Source organism: Rhincodon typus, chromosome 22 (assembly GCF_021869965.1).
Source record: "Rhincodon typus isolate 14 chromosome 22, sRhiTyp1.1, whole genome shotgun sequence".
In the NCBI taxonomy this organism is placed as follows: Eukaryota; Metazoa; Chordata; class Chondrichthyes; order Orectolobiformes; family Rhincodontidae; genus Rhincodon; species Rhincodon typus.
The window spans coordinates 14,241,788-14,263,605 of record NC_063353.1 but is presented as its reverse complement, the minus strand read 5'-3'; the positions used below and the strand labels follow the sequence as shown (position 1 = coordinate 14,263,605).

At 41.3% G+C, this 21,818-nt stretch overlaps 1 protein-coding gene across 2 annotated transcripts in view; it reads left to right on the top strand.

The window, feature by feature from the left end:
- LOC109938948 (copine-8) overlaps positions 1 to 21,818 on the top strand; it is a 307,311-nt gene that overhangs the window by 62,083 nt on the left and 223,410 nt on the right. For both annotated transcript variants that reach the window (XM_048610427.1, XM_048610428.1), the window contains exon 2: positions 4,799 to 4,839. In XM_048610427.1, the coding sequence (XP_048466384.1) occupies positions 4,799 to 4,839 (41 nt within the window). The remainder of the gene's footprint in view (positions 1 to 4,798; positions 4,840 to 21,818) is intronic.

Genomic DNA, 21,818 nt, shown 5'->3' with positions numbered 1-21,818 from the left:
TTTCGGGCCTAGACCCTTCCCGAAACATCAGCCTTCCTGCTCCTCTGATGCTGCTTGGCCTGCTGTGTTCATCCAGCTCTATACCTTGTTATCTCAGATTTTCCAGCATCTGCAGTTCCTACTATCTTTGTTATCACACAGCCTGCTGTTACACACTACCTATTGTTAGTCACTAACAGTCCCATTAACAGCTATTCACACTTCTAGACAGATCGTTATCAACTCCTTTGTCTGTCCAACTGCTCTTCTCTCTCTTCGGGCTCTATCCTATCGTTTACTCCCTACCCCATCCCCTGCCCTATTTTCTGCATATAAACCAACGTTTTCCCAGCTGCTCTGAGGAAGGGTCACCGGACCTGAAACGTTGATTCTGTTTTCTCCTTCACAGATGCTATCAGACCTGCTGAGCTTTTCCGGCAACTTTTTTTTGTTCCTGATTTACAGCATCCGCAGTTCTTTTGGTTTTTCCTTCTGTTTTTGTTCCTGATTTACAGCATCTGCAGTTCTTTTGGTTTTTACTTTTTTTGTAATTCCTTTTTGTTTTAGATAGTTCCAGCTGGCATGATTGATTAGAATCATAATCCGCTATTTCAAAGAGTATTGTGCTCATTTCCAATCAAAATGTTTCTAGGTCAAGAAATGAAAACTAAATACTTGTTACTTTACAGTTTGTAATTTGTGCTACTTCTAATAAATGGTAGATATTCACATGAGGTAGTAGGCAATTACTGTAATCATTGAAGGATTCAAGCAGCCAAAGTCTTAGGATGTGAATAGAGGAAGGTAATCTTCAAGAGATACCCAGCCTTTTTTATTAGTTAAACATTCATTTCATTGGAATTGCAATGCTTATTAAGAAAAAATACATTTATATGAATTATATGTTAATGCCAATTGATACAGTTTCCATGCACTTATTCCAAAATAATGAACACATAACAGTTGGGTTCCAATGTGCAGGCCAATTGTCTGGAAATTCTATATAATTGAAGATAACCATAGGAAATGTATTGGCCAGGTCTTTTATACGACCTGTCAATTATTTGTTTGCGACAGGAGTTTTCAGCAGCTTTTCTTTGTCCCTAATTATCGAAGTTGCCTTTATAGGAGGGCAGAATTTCTTGCTGTCAGTATTTGCTGAGCTGAATCACTTTTACTGCGATATTGGGAAGATTGTAGATTTGAGCACATAATAAAAGCAGATTGAGAAAGTCATGCACAGTCCCTGGTGATGTTTTTTCAGCTGTGATCTTAAACTGGGACAATATTTGTGATATCCGGTATTTTTTCTTAATAAGCATTGCAATTAAAAGGAGAGCATGTTTCACTGCTCTATTGGTCAATGTTCATCTTCCCTATTGCAGGGTGTTTGGGCATATATTGCATTCATCTTCCCTATTGCAGGGTGTTTGGGCATATATTGCATTCCTGTTTGTGGGATCTTCCTCTGTATAGTTTGATTGCCAGGTTCACCTACAGTACAAGAGGGACTGCACTTTGAAAGTAGTTAATTGTGCTTGTGGATGGATTTGCATTTCTGAGATTATGAAAGCTGCTGTGGAAGTTCCTTCTTTTATGTCAGGTTTTGAGGTAATATGGATACAATTTTGTAAAAACAAAATAATAAAATGTTGGTAATCAACAGTAGATTAGCCAAAATCTGTAAAAGAAAACCTATTCTGTTAGAACCCATCAAAAATGTAATTTGCTTTCAAATGTTAGCTGGTCAACTTGAGATTCACTTGAACAGGTACCATCTGCTTCTCACAAGAATATAAAAGTGACCTTTTTTATTTGGCAATTATTGTTGATTGTCCTTGAGTGCCAGTAGCTGATAAGCTGCCTTCTTGAACTACAGCACTTCAGATGTAGGTGTAGCACCTACAGTGCTCTTAGAAAGTGAGTTCCAGGTTTTAGAAGCAATGGCGGTTATGGAGTCTGCAATTATTTCTCCTCCTAACTCCCCAAAGCCTGTCCGCCATCTACAAGCCAAAATTGAGGAGTGTGAGGGAATACTCCCCACTTGCCTGGAAAGCAGCAGATTCTTCTTAAGCTTGACATTATCCAAGACATAGCAGCCCACTTGATTGGCATCACATCGGCAAGCATCCACTCTCTCCACCACTGATGTTTAGTGTCAGCAGTGTACTATCTAGAAGATACACTGGAACAGTTCACTAAGGCTTTTCAGACAGCACTTTCCAAACCCACAACCAATTGCGCATAGAAGGACATGGGCAGCACATACAATGGGAACACACCAACTGCAGGTTCCCCTCCAAACTGCTCATCATTCTGAAATGGAATTTTATTGCTGTTCCTTTACTGTCATTGGACCAAAATCCTGGAATTCCCTCCCTAAAGACATTGTGGGTCTACCAGAGCAGCAGTTCAAGGAGGCAGCACCCCATGAGCCTCTCAAGGCCAACTAGGGATGGGCAATGATTGATGGCCCAGCCAGTGACATCCACATCCCACATTTGAATAAAAATGAAATGTTGTTCCAAGTCAGGATGATGTGCAAGTTGGAGGGGAAATGGCATGTGATAGTGTTCCCACGTCTCTGCTGCCTGTGACCTTTTAGATGATCCTGGTGGTGGAAGGTGCTGTCAATGGGGCCGCAGCAAGTTGCTGTAGAGCAGTTTGTAGATGGCACACATTGCTGCCACAGTGCACTGGTTGACAGAGAGATTGAGTTTTGAAGTTGGCAGATGGCGTACCGATCAAGCAAGCTGCTTTGTCTTGAATGCTGTTGAAATTTTCAAGTGTTGTCAAAGTTGCACTCTTCAAAGCAAGTGGGCTGGATCAGATTGACCAGGGGCATGGCTATTGTTGGAGCACAATTTTCAGATAGGAGGTTGTCAGGGCCCAAAGTCTTTGCTTTATTCAATACTTTTAGCCATGTATTTACATTCATGAAGAAAATTGTTTTATTTCAAGACTGGCATCGATAATTGTGGAGTCCTCAGGCAAAGGCCGAGATCCATTTGATAATTTTGGCTGAAGAGGAGAAATGTGTCTGAGTTCTGATCAACATTCTTACCTCAACTGTTATGCCTGTGAATTTATGAAGAAGATGAACATTTTTACTTTCCAATGGTTGCATGAAACATGAACCATTTGCATCAGGAAGATGGACTTTGGAGTACCTCATTGTGCCACGTTGAAATCGAGAATATACTGCCCAACAATGGCAAAATCATATAATGCTACTCAGTGATGAATGCAGTGATGAAAGACTGAAGACTGAAGTTTTTATTGGAAGTTTTGAGGTAATAGTCCTCAGATTTATGTGAATCATGACAGTCTTTCTTTTCTTGGTTCGGACTAATTTTCAGTCAAGTTGGGACTGTTAACGGTAGCCATCTGCATTTCTGATTAGGATGAGAGTGATGTTACTTCCTACCTTTATGGTTAACAAGAGGTTATTGGACAATGTGGTAACGTTAAATGGCAACAGAATCATTCATGTTATTTGGCACATGACTCACTGGTCAGGAAGAAACAGTCTTAAGGATATTTCTAATCAATCTGTTTAGACATGTTATAACACAAAACTGGAGCAGATAGACTTGAACCCAATCTTTTGGTACATAGGTAGGAATACTACCAATGAAAGAGGCACTGGTATATCCTGGAACTCCCTACCTAACAGCATTGAATGAATACATGTACCCTATGTGCTGCAGCAGTTTAAGTTTGGATCACTACCATAGAAAGCTAATTAATGAGGAATAAATGTTAGCCTTGCTAACAGCATCCATATCCCCAATATCAACATTTAAAGGAGTCACTATTTAGTGAAAGTTAATGTTACTGACTAATTGTAATTATTTTTATAGAAACAGTTAAATAGTGTAATGCATACTTCTGTCATTATTTGATTTCAAACATAAATTGTGAATTTAAACTTTTAATATATTGGTAATTTGGAATCAGTCTATGTAGTTAGAAACTTTGCATACGTTGTATGGGACTGGCTGCCAGATTTGATGAGAATATTGCCATTTGACTTTGGTTGTAAGTTCTGCAAAACTAATGAAGAGCATGTCTCTGTGTCCTAAACAAATTAGTTTGGGCAGTTTCATCTGGATTCTCTGAGATAAAACCCACCCTATAATGTTACATTTCTGGTTGCTTATTAATTGACCATTTTGTACAGGACTTTCTGACAATCAGAAAAATTAGGTTCAACAAGAGTATCAATCCCTTTTTACAGATCTACCTGAACTGCTAGCCTGTTCGTTATAGTCCATATTCATGGACATAATGCTAGGTCACTCTTTTTACCTCATTAAATACTTGCTTTTGCTTCTGCTATCTTCACTGACATCCCATCACACATTTAATGGCCTTTAGACAAAACTATTCTGTTTGACTTTTGTTTTTACATGTAAGTTCCAAATTTTTTATTTTGCCTGAATGCTTGAAATCTCTAATTTAGGCAAACTGTTATATATGGCAATTTTCCTAATCTCAGAAATCTCACTCAGGCTAGTGTCGAGAAAAGAAATGTTTTGTGAAGCAATGTAGGGGTCATGTGCAAATGTCTTTGATCACATGGTGCAATGATGAGCTTTTCAATGGAGCTCTATCTTGTAGCTTGTCTGACAGCTGGTAAATCTTGTCCATGGAGAATGCTGAGTTCAAATTTATCAAGGCAATAATTTGACATGGCATTGCAATTACATGTATTTCAAGCCATGGCAGGAAATCTGCAAGGCTGTCGCATATTTTTCTTACAATTTAAATATTAAACATGAGCTCCTGCTTAATGACAAATTTTGTTTCTCCACAGGAATCTTTTGGACAGAGATACATTTTCTAAGTCGGATCCAAGTAAGTAACTGGCGATTTCTGTATTCAAATTCTTTGCATGATTTATATAAATTACCCTTGGCCTGTCTGAGTCCATGATCAACAATTAAGATAGAGCAATAGCAATACTCTGTGAATCACTTCCGCTACTGTAAACCAAAAATGCATATTTTGTTTCTTGTTAAAGAGATAATCATTTTAATAAGATTCGCATCTAACATTTCAAGTACCTATCTTGAACTGGAGAAAAGAACTGGATGATTTATTCTGTGACTTATTTCTTTATTCTTGTAAATTGATAATTCGTTATGTGATAGGCTTGATATAACTGAGTGGGAATATGGATAAATGGATAGTAAATTTGCTAAACCAGGAAGGCTGCTAGGTAGTGTATTGAAAGGTATGTTGCATAATTTTATTTAAAAGTCTGGACTTCAAACTATGGCTGTTGGTCTATTTTTGTAAGGAGCTTTTAAAATATCTAGGTCAGTTTTTCCAGAATCATGACTTAAAACAAATATGCGTCAGAGAGCAGGTTTGAAAGTCTCCTGGAGTGCTAATGGTAGTTTGTTCATATTGTGTGGGTTTATTTATAGTGTTCATTAATTATTTAACTAGCCTAGATTTGCTGATAATAACATATCTGTTGTAGCCATGGACTGGTATTGCATGTTAGGATTATGCAGAAGCCGTAATGGAATTGACTCCAATGGAAACTTCCAATTGGCAAATACCAATCATCTGGAATCTTTAAAAAAAAACCCAAACTCCAGGTTAAACTTGGAGACTTCAGATGGTTATGACTTACTGATCTGAATAGTTAGCCAGGAAAAGTGAGAGGCATTAAAACCTACTGAACTCCTAGCTAACTATAACACTAATCATTATCTCCAAATCACCACTGACCCCAGTCACAAGACGACCGACCCCAGAGCCTGCACTGACACCTGACAGCCTGAACCTCCACCAATAACCCAAGGACATGACAATCTCCTGTCCTCGACCTGAATGACTACATTTATGCACTTCATGGTGATTCAGTGGTTATCTCTACTGTCCCACAGTGCCGCGGATCTGGGTTTGATTCCAGCCTTGGGTGACTATCTGTGCGGGTTTTGCATGTTCTTCCAGTGTCTGTGTGGGTTTCCTCCGGCTACACTGGTTTCCTCCCACAGTCCAAAGATGTGCGGGTTAGGTGGATTAGCCATACTAAATTGCCCATTGTGTCCAGGAATGTTCAGGTTAGGTGGATTAGCCATGCTAAAATGTGGCATTATGGGGATAGTGTGGGTGGCTGGGGCTGGGTCTGGGTGGGATGCTGTCAGAGGGTCATTGCCGACTTGAGGGGCTGAAAGGCCTCTTTCCACACTGTAGGGATTCTAGGATTCTATAATTTGACATGAAGGGAGAATTTGATCAAGTATGGCATCAAGGATCCCTAGAGTCAATGGGAATCCAATTCACATCCTAATGGTTATCATTGACAAGAAACTGAAATGGACCAAATATATAAATACTATGCCGACAGAGCAGATCAAAAGCTAGGAATTCTGCTGTAAATAACTCATCACCTATCTCCCCGAAGCCTGGCAAGAGTGTGTTGTTCCAACACTCAGGAAGCTTGATACCATCCAAGACAAAACATCCCACTGGATTGGCATCCTATTCACCATCTTCAACATTGACTTCCTTCACCACCAGCACACAGTGGCAGCAATGTGTACCATCTACACCATGCGCTGTGATAACTCACAAAGACTGTTTCTATAGCATATTCTAAACACATAACCATTATCATTTATAAGGACAAATGAATGGCCTCAAATCATTCTGACCTGGAATTATATTGCCATTCCTTAACAGTCGCTAGGTCAAAATCCTGGAACTCCCTTCCTAACAGCACTGTGGATGTACCCACCCCCACAGAGCTGCAACAGCTCAAGAGGGCAGCTCAGCAATGTCTTCTCAAGAGCTATTAGAGATCAGCAATAAAATACTCACATTCCATTAGCAAATAAAATAAAACCACTATAAAATTTGCAAACTGATTAGTAAAGTGGCAATTGAACTTTTAATAAAATGTGAGGTGTTGAATTTTAACAGGCAAAGCAGAAACAACACCTGAATATCTATAAGGTAAGAAATTATATAAAACAAAGGGATCAAGAGGTGCTGGTGAACAAATCATTAAAAGCAGCATTGTATGTCAGCAAAGCAACTAAAAACATTTAAAAAAGCACTGAACGAAAGGTAAAGAGTTGGAGAAAGCATGGAAAACGTTGCAAAGACAGCATCAGATTGAAAGATTGCAGTTACCAGGTTGGGGCATTTTCCTTCAGAAAAGGGAAGATTTTTAGAGTCTTGACAAGAGGTCTTTAAGATAATAAATGAATTGGCCAGGGTAAATTTGGGAATAAAGTTTCCACATGTGGGAGAAACTAAAGCTAGAATCCATAAGCAGAAAATAATTATTTGATAACGAAGTAAAAAGAAATTTCTTCATTCAGGCAGTGTACGTTGTAGAACTCGCAACCACAGGAAGTGGTTAATATGCAAATAATTTAGATGTTTTCAAGAGATAATGAGACAAAATTGCAAGAACTGAGAGAACAGAAAGATGAACTGAAAGATTGAGATGAGGTAAATAGAATAGGAAGAGATTTCATTTTTATGCTACATACGGCATGACTGTGGGGACAAAAATGTGTTTTTTCTCCTCCACACATGCTGCCAGACCAGCAACTTTGTTTTTGTTCCTGATTTACAGCATCCGCAGTTCTTTTGGTTTTTAATAATGTGTTTATGTTCTGCATACTGCGTGGGCTGAATTTTACCAAAAATTTGGCCAAGTGTTAATTTCAGGGACTTTACAGCTGATTTCTCTCTGAGCTTGAGTGAGTTTTCTCACTCAATTCCCATTTAATCCTTGCTGCTCATCTCATTCTATATGCACCACGACCTTGGTGGCACCATGCCTATTGTGCACTCACCAGAGGCAAAGTACTTGCCACAGCCAGGACCTTCCAGCATTTCCACTGCCAGCACCATAACTAAAGCCCAGCTGTGCACCCGGGCAATGGTGCCAGCCAGGAATAGCCCTTCACTGTACATACAGTGGAAGAGAAATGAGAAAGAACAACTTCAGGTGGCACCAGTAACATTTCATTGCACATAGGAGTTCACATTCATAAACGTATTGCTTTTTTACATCATTTGTCTGATGAATTATCATTGTAACTGCAGCTACAAGAATCGAGCTACACAGGTTATACTTAGCGATAGACCATATTAAAAGCCTGTCTAAAGAAGTGCTACACTTTTCTTAACTCACAACATAGTGGAACCACTTCCTTTGGTTGCGAGTTCTACAACGTACACTGCCTGAATGAAGAAATTTCTTTTTACTTCGTTATCAAATAATTATTTTCTGCTTATGGATTCTAGCTTTAGTTTCTCCCACATGTGGAAACCTTATTCCCAAACATAGTGGGGGAGAATTGCATGTTGGAAAGTCTTCAAACAGTTAAAAACATTAACTTTTATTGAAAAACAACAAAACTGAAGAAAAATCTGACAAAAAAGAGCTGCATTTCCTTCTGAGAACAAACAAGCACTTTGTGCCTTTCGAGCAACAATAAGTTTATAGTCAATGGATCTTCAGCATCCAAATAACATCTATTAGAAAATTAAGTCTTGCCTGGATTTCTGCATTTGATGCTGCACCATTCTACCATGACAAAGGTGATGTTCCTCTTGCTCAGTGTTCTCATCTTCCTCCTCAAAAGACTGCTGCTGCTATCTCAGCTCTTCGGCATCCATCAGATCCCCTCTTTGTTTACTCAAATTGGAAGGGTACGTCATACAAGAATTATGTGGCACATTCTATCTGGATTGTATTCAGGGCCTTCTCAGACTGATTCAAACATTGGAATCTTATTTTCAAGGACATCTTGTCTACACCATGATGGCAGTTAAGGAAGAATGGGCCATGTTGCATCTAGATAGCATCAGTTAAGGGGTTGTTCAATGGAGCCATCACCCCCAGTCACAGAGGGTAGCTCTTGTCTCACAGTAACTAGTCTTGTAAGGGCAGCCAGCTTTTGAGACAAAGCAAGAACATGAGAGTTCTCAAGGCTTCACAGTAGCTCCCCGGGTAGTTGGCACAGATGTCTAAGATGGTGTATCAGTGATGACTTGTACGTTGATGGAATGGAACACTTTTCTGTTGAGGAAGTCAGCTGCATAATGATGTGGCACTCCAACACAGCATGTGTAGGACCTATAGCATGGACCTGAGAAGAAAGCTCATGTTGGTAAAGCCTGCTGTCCAGGTTGCAGCACTCACCTTCTTGCAGGGAAATGAGGTGCAGTGATGTGATCTGGCACAAGTTGAATCAGTAACAGCCTTTGATCCATTTGTGGGTTGAGAGTTGAGAAATCCCACACAGGACCCAGGTGGATCTTTGTAATTCGGAAGTTACATAACTGTTAAGTGCAGCTGTCACCTTGTTGACCTTCGGGTCACAGGTTCCACTTCCAGCAGTTGGCATAGTTCTGCCATGGTGTCCTAGGACATCCTCAGTCTGTGGTAGCATAGCATTGGTGACTTTCAGCTGGGATGTTTTCATGTGGAGGCTCTTGGGCAGTCACTGTAGATTGCTGTTGGTCCTGGGTTTACTGGTGTATTGTCCTCCTCAATTTCTCTGTGCCTTCATTGCACCGTGGTCACAGTGATAATGATCCGTACTGTGCCTGGATTCATTGGTTTCGGTTCCAGTGAATCTGCGTGGGGAACATCACAAACAGGACAGGTCCTTAATAATGTATGCAGACAGTACTCATGTCACACACAGATGACAGTGTAACTGGCAGTTAGACACGTCACTTTACTTGTTACATTCTCTGTCACCATGTCCTCTCTCCCCCCTCCCTGCCCCAGTGGGATTGTCTTCTCTTTCAAGTCTGGCAGTTAGGCACATCATTGTTCTGCCACTCTCACATTCCGATCACTTAATCTGAACTATCCTTCATGGATACTGTCAGACCGGCTGTGATCTCCAGCATGATTCGTTTTCAATACAGATTCCAGCATTTTGTTCCTATAGTGTAGCATAATCCTTGATACAGTGGGAGGTGGAAGACTGTGACAAAGAGGGCCATGGGATGCCTGCACATGGACCTTTTGACATAGTGGACCTTATTCCAACATATATAGCACCAACCCTGTTGCAAAAATGTGGTAGGAGTTTGAAAGTGTGATAGGATTACTGAAATTTTTCGCACGCTCCTCTACCCACAGCTCCACATTACCTAGGAAAAGCATCACTGTACCTAAGAACATGTTGTCAAGTACTTAGTTTAAGATGAGAAAGAATCATCCCTGTGCTCCTGCGCAGCCTGTGAGATATTGGTTTGTCTTTGTGAATTGTGACCAACAGGCAAGAATTTTAGGATCACCTATGATCACTTCTAATTCACAGGGATGCTTATGATTGATCTGAAATGCCCTGGTCAGAATTGCTTGTGCCCAGGGTTTATAACCCACACTGTTGGACACAGTGTGTATTTCACATGCAGGGAGCTATGATTACAGATGTCTTTGACCTGTGCTGTATAAGTGCCTGATTAATGAACATGCCCCTCAATGGACATCACATCACTCACAACTACCGTCCGTGCGCTCAAACAGGAAGAAAGCACTTACCCTGTCAACTCCACATTGTCAATTTTTGCTTCCAATGCACATTTATGATACACTGGAGTATGGAAAGCACGCAGTTCATGTTTGACAGAGTGAGTCACAGGCTCAGCCTGGTAACTGGGGGCCCCCCTGAGTCTCTATGCTTTTTTCTTCCTTGCATTTGTTGTTGAGTTTGTTGGTACTGAGCTTTCACACACATCTTTTAATTATAACTTAATCTCCCAACAATGTTCCCTGAGCCCCTGCCTGACAGATGGGAATATAAGAGGCATGGTTAGTAAGTTTGCAGATGACACTAATTGGTGGTATAGTGGACAGTGAAGAAGGTTACCTAAGAGTACAACAAGATCTTGATCAGCTAGGCCAATGGGCCGAGGAGTAGCAGATGAGTTAATTTAGATAAATACACAGTGTTGCATTTTGGTAAAGTAAACTAGGGCAGGACTTACACAGTTAATGGTAGGGCCTTGGGCAGTGTCATCGAACAGAGAAATCTAGAGGTGTAGGTACAGAGCTCCTTAAATGTGGCATCACAGATAGCCAGGATGGTGAAGAAGACATTTGGCAAGCTTGCCTTCATTTGATAAAACCATTGAGTATAGGAGCTAGGACATCAAGTTGCGGTTGTACAAGGCATTAGTGAGCCCACTTTTGGAGTACTGTGTATAATTCTGGTTACCTTTCTATAGGAAGGATATTATTAAACTGGAAAGGGTGCAGAGAAGATTTACAATGATGTTGCCAGATTGGAGGTTTTGAGGAAGAGGCTAGATTGGCTGGGACTTTTTTCCCTGGAGCAAAGAAGTTTGAGGGTTGACCTTATAGAGCTTTATAAAATCAGGTGAAAGATAAGGTGACTAGCCAAGGTCTTTTCCCACAGTAGGGGAGTTCAAAACTAGTGGGCATAGTTTAAGGTGAGAGGGGAAAGTTTTAAAAGTGATCTGAGGGCCAGCTTTTTCACACTGAGGGTGGTGCATATGTGAAACAAATTGCCAGAAGAAGTGGTAGAGGCAAATACAATTCCAACATTTAAAAGACATTTGGACAGGTCCGTGAATGGTAGAAATTTAGAAAGGTATGGGCCAAATGCAGGCAAATGGGATGAGTTCAGTTTAGGAGACCTGGTTGTCGTGGACGATGTTAGACCGAAGGGTCTGTTTTGTGCTGCATGACTCAATGACTGTTTTTTAAGGCACTGCCATCTCACACCCTTATATAATGAATTGCCTCCCTTCACAATCATTGCCCCTCTACATCCCAGCATACTGCCTCCAATCACCGCAAAAGACACCCCCAACTTCTATATCACAGCAGTGGCCCCTGATACCCCTTGACCTTCGTTGAGCTGACCCCAAGGACTGATGGTGGCCCACAAGCATGGCCAATTGGGGCAGATAGTCTGACTGATGAGTGACTGGGTTCCTGACTGATCGCTGTGCAGCTTTCTGACTGACAATTGCATAAGCTGAATTGTGGCTGAATTGCACTGGGCCTGCAGGACTAACCAGGCTCACTGTCTGGACTGTAGTAGTACAGACTCTCTGACACTGACAGCCCAAAGCGGCCAACTGACCATGTCCAAGCCCCTAGACCATTAGTGGACTGTGCCAGAAAGCTCTGACTGAAGCCTATCTTGATTCGTGATTATTTCTCTTAGACTTTGAGACATGGTCATATTTGGTTGAAGCATTTGCAATAGGTTTGCTGCATCAGTGCACATTACAGTGTGCTGTACAGCAACATGTCTTGTGCTAAAAGTAAAGACAAGACACAAGTACTGTGAGCCTTTAAGCTCTGGCTGAGGGGACAATGCACAAAAAGGCAGGGCAAAGATGCTATGTGAATCCAAGTAGGTGCAAAGTGAATGAGTGTGAACACATTAATGGGTGTTCCTGAAACAAAAACAGAAGTTGTTGGAGAACCTCAGCAGGCCTGGCAGCATCTGTGGAGAGAGAAATAAGTCCATTGACCCTTCTTGGCCTCAAAGCGTTGACTCTGCTTTCTCTCCACAGATGCTTCAATTTCTGCATAACTTCTATTTTGGTTTTGGATTTCCAGCATCTATAGTTTTTTAACATGTAAGAGTAGCCCTGAGATATACCCTAACCCAATCCATGAGATGATTGCTTGTCAGAGGAACATTGTAACAGAACCAGGCTATTCAGCCCATTGAGTCTATCATTCAATATAATCATGGCTTATTGAGCACTTCGATGCCTTTTACCAATCCAATATGCCACTGGTCATTAGAAATCTATCAATCCCTACCTTAAAACATACTCAAAGCCAGGATTTCCACTGTCCTCTGTAGTAGATAATACCAAAGGTTCACAACCTTCTGTGTACAAAGTATTGTGACAGCAACATTATAATGAAAGATGCTGGTGTATTCGAATACATAGCATTAAATCAAGAACTGTATTGCAAGTGGGTGGGAGATGTGCCACAATGATATGGAAAGGCCGGTACTCGTCTGATGCCAACTATCATTGGTGAGGTGGTTGCTGCCTCTGCAGTGTGCCCTAAGATGTTGGTGTCTGCCGTCCAAGACAGTGCCCCTGGAGGAACAACACAGCAGGCTGGAGATGCCAAGAACACACACTGACTTTCATGTCAGGATTTGTCACTGTCCAGTTTCTATCTGTGGAGAATAGAAAATCACATATCCATAAGGTATTACTGAAATGTTGATGAATGCAAATAGGCCTCTCACTGCTCTCTTTTCTTGTGGTTTAAAACTTGGTTGCAGAATGAAACTATTTTTTCTCAATACCAATAATCTCATTTTACTGATCTTGCCTAATTTACCAACTAACTCTCCAATGCCACATTGTTCAGGGATTGGGAAGGTTCTGCTCATTGTGTAATGCTTTTTTTACCCTGCTTCTTTTTCTTATTCCAATACATTTTCTAAAAGGCCAGGTGCTACAAATTATTTTCTATATTAAATTCCCTTTATGAATTTAACGTGAATTGATTATAAATTTACAATTACTGGTAAACATGAGGGGATGAACTGCAGCATTGTTTCAGCATGTGATATTGGAAATTAAGTTTTAATTTTCATAGCTGAGTGACTTTGGAAAATTATGCTATTTATTTTGGATAACATTCAAATCGAATATTTGAAAATCTTTACAGTACTAATAATTTCAAAAACGGTAGGTGCATTATTTGGTCTGTCACAGACAAGAAGGAGTTGTGAATTGAACTGTTATTACTTCTATCTATAACAGGCGATCATTTTTGTTTTTGTTCTTTTCGTTTTTAAAAATAGATAGTGGTATGTGTCTCCAAACCTTGTCTGAAGTCCAGTTTAAAATGACTCTCAACAAATGCTTAGGGGTTGAAAAAAAAGTAGCTATTCTTGCATTCAAAACCTGGGAGAAGAGTTCACCACACACATTCACACAGAATACATTCAAGAACGAAAGAACAGAGAAAGTAAAGGAGTGAAGTTATAAACTACAAATTACTCAAACTCAAAGATATCTGGGTCAGTTCTTGTGAGTTAGAGAATCCAAGAAGTGAAAATCCAGTTAAGGTTCTTTCAATTGGTTGAGCACGGCTATAGGGGCTTAGACACAGTCAAATTGCTGTTGAAGGTCTAGTTGTAAACTATAAATTGCAAGCGTTTCTCTGGCCTTTTTGCAGAAATCAGACTTTTGTGAGATATGGAGATCAAAGGCAGGTATTTAGTCAAGCTGAGAGCTACTTCCTGTTTTTCCTGTTACAAGTAAGCTCATGAACAAAAGTCAAAGATGTATTGGTAAAGGTAGTTCGAACAAAATAGTAGTTTCAGCCATGTGGGGACATTCACCCAAGGATGTGGTTTTGGTACAAAAACAGAATTTGCTGGAGAAAATCAGCAGCTCTGGCAGCATCCGTGAAGAGAAAGCAGACTTTTGAGGTAAGTGACTCTTCAGCAGAACTGATGTGGTTTTGGTGTTTCTTTGTCAGAAGCTACTGGTTGTTAGTAGCAGAAAACTGTGTAGATATTTGCATTAAGACAAGTATTAATGGGTTTCAGAGATAGTAGGAACTGCGGATGCTGAAGAATCTGAGATAACAAGGTGTAGAGCTGGATGAACACAGCAGGCCAAGCAGCATCATAGGAGCAGGAAGGCTGATGTTTCGGGCCTAGACCCTTCATCAGAAATGGGGGAGGGGAAGGGGGTTCTGAAATAAATAGGGAGAGAGGGGGAGGCAGATAGAAGATGGATGGAGGAGAAGATAGGTGGAGTATGAGAGAGTTGCAGTGGGAGAGAGATCCCCTGAGGTTTTTTCAGAGGGAGGAGGGTAACTTCTTCAGGCTAGGCATCCTTAGAAGAGGCTTCGCAGTGGGGTTAAAATTGTATCAGAGATAGTAGGAACTGCAGATGCTGGAGAATCTGAAATAACAAGGTGTAGAGCTTGTTACCCTCCTCCCTCCGACAAACCTCAGGGGATCTCTCTCCCAATGCAACTCTCTCGTACTCCACCTATCTTCTCCTCTATCCATTTTCTATCCGCCTCCCCCTCTCTCCCTATTTATTTCAGAACCCCCTTCCCCTCCCCCATTTCTGATGAAGGGTCTAGGCCCGAAACATCAGCCTTCCTGCTCCTATGATGCTGCTTGGCCTGCTGTGTTCATCCAGCTCTACGTTCTATTAATGGGTTTCAATGGCCTCCTTTGTGAAGAACTGGCTGATGCACAAGAAATCCTTCTGTTGGCTTGACTGGAATGTTCTTGAAATGCAAGGAGTGTCATAGTTCAGGGAGCTGATGTAAACTCATATCTGCCGGTTGCTGCCAGTCAGAACTTCCCAGAAGTTGTGTTCAATTGGCATCATGTGATCAGTGGCATCCGTGTTGTGAAGTTTCCATTTCTTGAAAAAAGTAAAGGAAGAGAATAATAAACCAAATTTAAATTAAGGTCGCTCTCTTCCTGCCCTGCAGGTATTACAGGCAAAAGTAATATATTTTACAACTTAGTAGGAAGTAGTTGATATGACTTTTGAGGGAGCCGATGTGGATTTACAGTATGTGGACATGGTCCATTAATATTTCTTTAATAAGTAAGTGAATGTGCAGAGCCTGGGTTTTCCAATGGTCAGGCAATCGTTATTCCAGTAGATGAGAGTTGAGCTTGAGGACCCTGCAGAATCCCCATTGTTGCAGATTCCGAAGGATATGCCCAGGAAATTGAAGATGCTGATGGGAAATTCCCCTCAGCCTGGTATTTTCTGATAGTATCCATTTAAATTGTAGATTTTGGATGATTCTGATGAAACTAAGTAAATGATACTCAGGAAATACTAACCTATTGAATACAATGGGCACAACCTTTATAGCAGTCTGAACAATGTGAACTGTGGTGAGAATTGTGGCAATATCAGACAAGAAGGTGAATGGGCTGTATGTGAACAGCATCAGAGCATGATAAGCTGCAGGGAAGATAGGATGGTTAGTGGCCTCCACATGGGGAGCAAAGAGGAGCAGGCTGTGTATCATTAAGGAGTTTAGGAAGGACAGTTGCAGGTGAAGTTCAATATGGTCTCCACATGGGAAAGGTGCAGGGAATGAGTGGAAATAGGCAGCTGAGGTAATGGGAGAGATAGGAGAACCTGGAGGCTCTGGGAAGGAATGGTTACCTGGCAACCAAGCAGAGCCTGGTACTGACGGTGTCCAGCATGAGCTGTGTTCCCTTCCATCAGTTGCAGTTCTCTGGATGTGAAGTGTGACTGGGAAATGACTAGGACAATGTTTAAGGTGATCAGTCAGTGTCAATTTGATGCTCCAATGTACGATATTGAAAGAACAAATATATGTAGCAGCCGTGTGAAAACTTGAGCTATGTTTAATTTGCAATCATTGCATTGCTCTTTTGCTACTTGGGATGAAGGTGCTTCGGTGTCAGATGCAGGTCAAAGGTGATTTTGACCATGCCATTGGTGCTTGCAACTTGAATGTTGGCATCTCAATGATGCTGAAACAATGACTTAACAAGAAACCAATGCAGGCCAAAGGTGAGCCATTATAAGTGAAACTTTCAGGAGTACTTGAGCAGCGCACACTATCACCTCATCATCCGACAGGTAAATGTAATGCTAGTTGAGAAGTGAGAAGTTGAATGAGTGATTGGGTCTGGGATGGGAAGGAGGTCAGACCATAGCAGGCACTTGTGTTTGATGTAATGTACTGGTCCCTCAGCCAGAGTGGCATGTACTGAGGCTGGAAATGAGTGAATGATGGAGGCATGGCCCTTGTTATCGGGGTGCAGCATGTCTCACCCTGCCCTCATCTGCAGGGCATATCACTGATTACTCTTCTGAGGCCTAAGAACCTCTTTCACTCCTTGTGTTTCCAAACTAGGTCATTTCCACCGAGAGACCTGGGCCCTGCTGCTGGTTGGCTGTTGGTCACTGTGGTAGCCTTCTATAGAAGATGGCATTGCATGCAAGAGGGGTCAGTGCCAACAGCAAGCCCAGGACCAGCAGACTGATGGAGAGCACAGATACAGCACTGCCCAAGCCTTGATCAGAGCCTTGGTGGAGCAGACAATAGAGTTGCTGAAGATGTGGTTTTTCTGCATGGTACAGTGTGGGGTGGCCCTCCAGTACAGCCCGGACAGAATGTGCAACATTATCCTGCCTCTGCACAATTGGAGCAGGCACTGAGGTGATGTGCTAGGTGCTGAGGACCTGGGGGAATGAGAGAAAGCTTCTGAGGGGAAGGATGAGGAATCTAGGGAGGAGAAAACTCTTGTCGTCTGTGACAGAATTCTATTGCATTGGGTATTAAAAACCAGAGAGAAGCACCTGATTCCAGTAGATGAGAGCTGGGTGCCACAGACAAGTGTGGACTTTAAATAACCGTTGGTCATTATGCCAGCATTTGGCTTGCATCGTTGGTGGTGAACATCAGCCTCTATTGGTTTTCTTTGTGTTCCCTTTTGCTGATGTAAATAGAATGTTTGGAATGGTCTGATTGCTTGCCTGTTTGTGATATTCCCCAAATGAACAATGACAAGCTGCAGGTCTCCAGTGACTTAGAATGTTCAGATGGGATGTAGCTACAGTCACATAAAGTGTCTGGCTTCATGTTTAAACAGTGATGAGAGTCAGTGAATGTGGTTGTATGTGTGAGGAGTGGCAGCTGTGCTGGCTGTGGGCAGTGGGTAGTGTAGCTTTGTGACCTTTGGGCTCTGACATTGCTGGTAAGGGGCAGTGTTGGTTTGCCAACCCTTGTCTGGGTGCAAAGCTGCCTTTCTGAGATGGCGTGGGTGTGAATGATACTGGTCTTTCAGGGTTACATCTGCTGAATATCAGGTTGCTCTGGGAAGTGTAGGTTATTAATGAGACAGGCCTGGTAAGAATACAGCAAGGAAACTCACTGCACCTCATGGCAAAACATCCTCCATAAAACTCATTGTAAATATTCAACTGACTTCAGACTTCACACACCAGACTTTATCTGCCTTTCCCCACCGACATATGGGAGGTGCAACATTCCCCTGCTCCATACCACGGTCCTCCCTTCCCCACTCCAGACTTAATCTGCCCCCACGATGTACACCCAACTCAGATTTAAAACCACTCTCCTTGCCCCCACCTCTAGATCAGATATTACCTACACATGCCAATGCATGCTAAACCCTGTCCCCCTTACAGCCTGGCACTCTACCATCCCAACATCCTAACCTGACACTTACCTTACCATTTCACAGCAGCTGTCATAGTGACTGATTCTGGAGCTTTCAATCTCACAATCCGGCAGCTAACTGCTGTGAAAAGGACATGTGGCTTACCTTCCCCCAACCAGTTCCACACTTTGTGAGGACTGTCAGAGTGCAAGCACAGCTCTGTATGTCTGAAGAAACCCTGATTGGAGTGTCAAAAATGAAGCGCTCTCTCCTTTAGTAAAAGGAAAAGTGGAATCTTTATGAGATGAGAGATTCTCCTCAGAAATTCCAGCCCGCAGCATGACAGTAAAATGGTCTTCGTCTGCAGCAGCCATGTCAAAAACATATTCGTTATGCTTTTTTTTTGACCATGTCCTAATTAGATTTATTTATTGATGTTGCATTACCCAGAAATAGACTAGTCAGCTTAAAGTTTCATTCACTTCGTTATTTTAATACAATCCTTAACAAATAAATAATGCTGTTGTTAATCATAAGATTAACTTATATGATTACATTATGGGTGCCTGAGTTTTGACAGTAACATCATACACAGTAAAAGTGATTTAATATAAATGCAAATTCAATCTTATTATTAAATACTTATATGTGAAAACAGGGCTAACGGCTTGTGAGCTGAAATGTATCCTCTCAGCGAGGTAATAAATGATCCCTTAATTGCAATGTTAATGACGAAATAGCCTTCTGGACCTTAGAGATAGGGTAATATCCATTTATAGTTGGTGTAATAAAAGAAGTGAAGATAAAGATGCAGATGAATGGAGCAAATTACTAACAGCAGTGGAATTGAGATAAAGGAAAAGCAGAAGAATCTAGTGAAATGAAAGTCATCAACTTTCAAGTGATATTCACGTCAGGTGTTGGAATCAAAGAAGCAACTCAGAAATTACTGAATGAGCTGGACAAAATATTTAATTGGAGGAACAATGCAGATTATATGTAACATTGACCAATAGTAGAAACATGCACATCAAAGGTAAAAACGGGTAATATTTTTCATATACTTTAGAAACAGTTTCAAATTAGTTAAGGATGAAGTTAATAGACTTCACAACATTGCAAAAAATCAGGGAATATTGAACTGCACAACCACATCTGTCATTAAAGAGCCAGAGGAACTGATGATTAAACTGTATAGTTTTTAAATCCTGTGTCCATTTCTGGTCACTGTGACATTTGTTGCAGAGGCTGAAAGAGACCATAAGATTGACAACTACCATTAAACACAAATATTGAGAAAATACAAGGAGAGATTGGGCTTTTTGACCATGATAACATGCATATGATAAGCTTGCAGAGGCTATTTATGGGAATTATTATCTCTCTCGAAGTGCCATTGTAGCGAGCTGTTCGTCTCATTCATAATTCTTTGATACCTTCATCTCCACTTGTAATAACTATGCTACTTACTTTCTTAATGTTCTTCTTGTTTATGCCTTCCCTCCCCAATGTGCTCAATACATTTTACGCTCATTTTGAACAGAAAGTCAGTGAAATGGTGTCACCTGTCTCGACAGCCTCAGAATTGCCTGTTCACTCAGTCACCGCTGCAGACATCAGATTGATCTTTTAGAGAGTGAACCGACAGAAAGAAACTGGCCCACATGGAGTACCCAGCCATTCACTCAGATCCTGCGCATAGCAGCTTGCAGGAGTATCTGCTGACATCTTTAACCTCTCCTTACTATGATCTGAAGCCCCCACCTGCTTCAAAAAGATCACCAACATCCCAGTACCAAATAAAACTCATTCAGCATCCTCAATGACTACTGCCTGGTGGCTCAGACCTCCATAATTATTGAAGTGCTTTGAGAGGTTAGCCATGACTCATATTAACTCGAGCCTGTCAACCTGCCTCAATCCCTTGCAATTCACCTACCCTCACAACAGGTCCATGGCAGGCGTGATCTGCTGGCACTACACTCATCCCTGGAACATCTAGATAACAAGGATACCTACATTAGGTTCCTACTTATTGACTGCATCTCCACCTTTGCCACTATAATTCCAACCAAACTAATCTCCAGACTCTGAGACCTTGGTTTCTGCTTCGACGTCTGTAACTGGATCCTTGACTTCCTGACCCACATACTGCAATCAGTGAGAACAGGAAACAGCACCTCCTCCAAGAAAATCCACAACACTGGCGCCTTGCAAGGCTGTGTACTCAGCCCCTTACTATATTCCCTGTACACTCACGACTGTGTGGCTAAATTTCACCATAACTCCATCTACACGTTCACTGACAGCACCACTATTATAGGCCAGATCTCAAACGATGATTAGATGGAATACAGGAAAGAGGTAGAGTGCTTGGTGTAAGGATAACATTCTCTCCCTCAACATCAGCATATTGAAGGAGCTGATCATTGACTTCAGGAATCAGGGTGGAGGGTGCACCCCTGTCTACATCATTGGATCTAGGATGGAGATGGTTGAGAGCATCAAGTTTCTAGGAGTGACGATCTGCCCTGGTCCACCCACATTGATGCGACGATCAAGAAAGTACAATAATGCCTCTTCTTCTTCAGGAGGTTAAGGAAATTCGCCATGTCCGTAACGACTCTTACCAATTTTTTAAGGATGCACCATAAAGAGCATTCTATCCAGATGCATCATGGCTTGGTATAGCAACTGCTTTGCCCAGAACTGTAAGAATCTACAGAGAGTTGTGAACATAGCGCAGTCTATCATGCAAGCTAACCTTCCATTCAGTGCCTCCATCTATACTTCTCGTTTCCTCAGAAAAGTAGCCAACAAAATCAAAGACCCCTCCCACTCCAGTTATAATCTCTTCCAATCTCTTCCGTCTGGCAGAAGATAGAAAAGCTTAAACACACATACCAACAGATTCACGAACAGCTTCTTCCCCGCTGTTATTAGACTTCTGAATGGAATTCTCAAGTTTTTAATTTGATGTTGATTTTGCTCTTTGTGCACCTTCTCTGCAGCCATAACATTGTAGTCCTCGCTCTGTTCTACTACCCTTATGCACTTTGTATGGTATGATCTGCCTGTACTGTACGCAAAATAAAACTTTTTATTGTAACCAGGTAGATGTGACAATAATAAACCAAATCAAAAATCACAAGCTCCTTACTTAGAATTCTTTGCTGTAATCTTTTGCATTTTATTCTCTGTAACAAACGACTACTCATGCTCTGTGATTTCAAACCTCTGTCAAACTTCCTAGTGGGTCTCCTCCAAATTTGTCTACACTCACATCCTTACTTAACTTTAGGCAATGCTACCACATTCTGGCTGACCCTAGTCGTAGGTGTCAGACCTACACCTTTTGAGGGGTCATGTGAAATTTTCTTTTGACAGCTTTATCCAATGAACCTGCTAGCAATTGCTGGACAGCTATTTTTTATGCTTGTCAAAGTGTTAACCATCTCAAGTTGGAAATTATTTTTTCTCAAAGTTATGATGCAGATTTTTAAAATTAAATTTCTCTCCCATTTTCTTTTATTATTTTAAAATTGATGGGGAGCAGTTGGGAAGATTTTGATATGCATGGCAATAACATAATTTCAATCAACAGCATTTACTTTTATCACATCTTTAACATTTGAAAATGCCCCGAGTTACTGAATGCTAGTGCAATTGGACAAA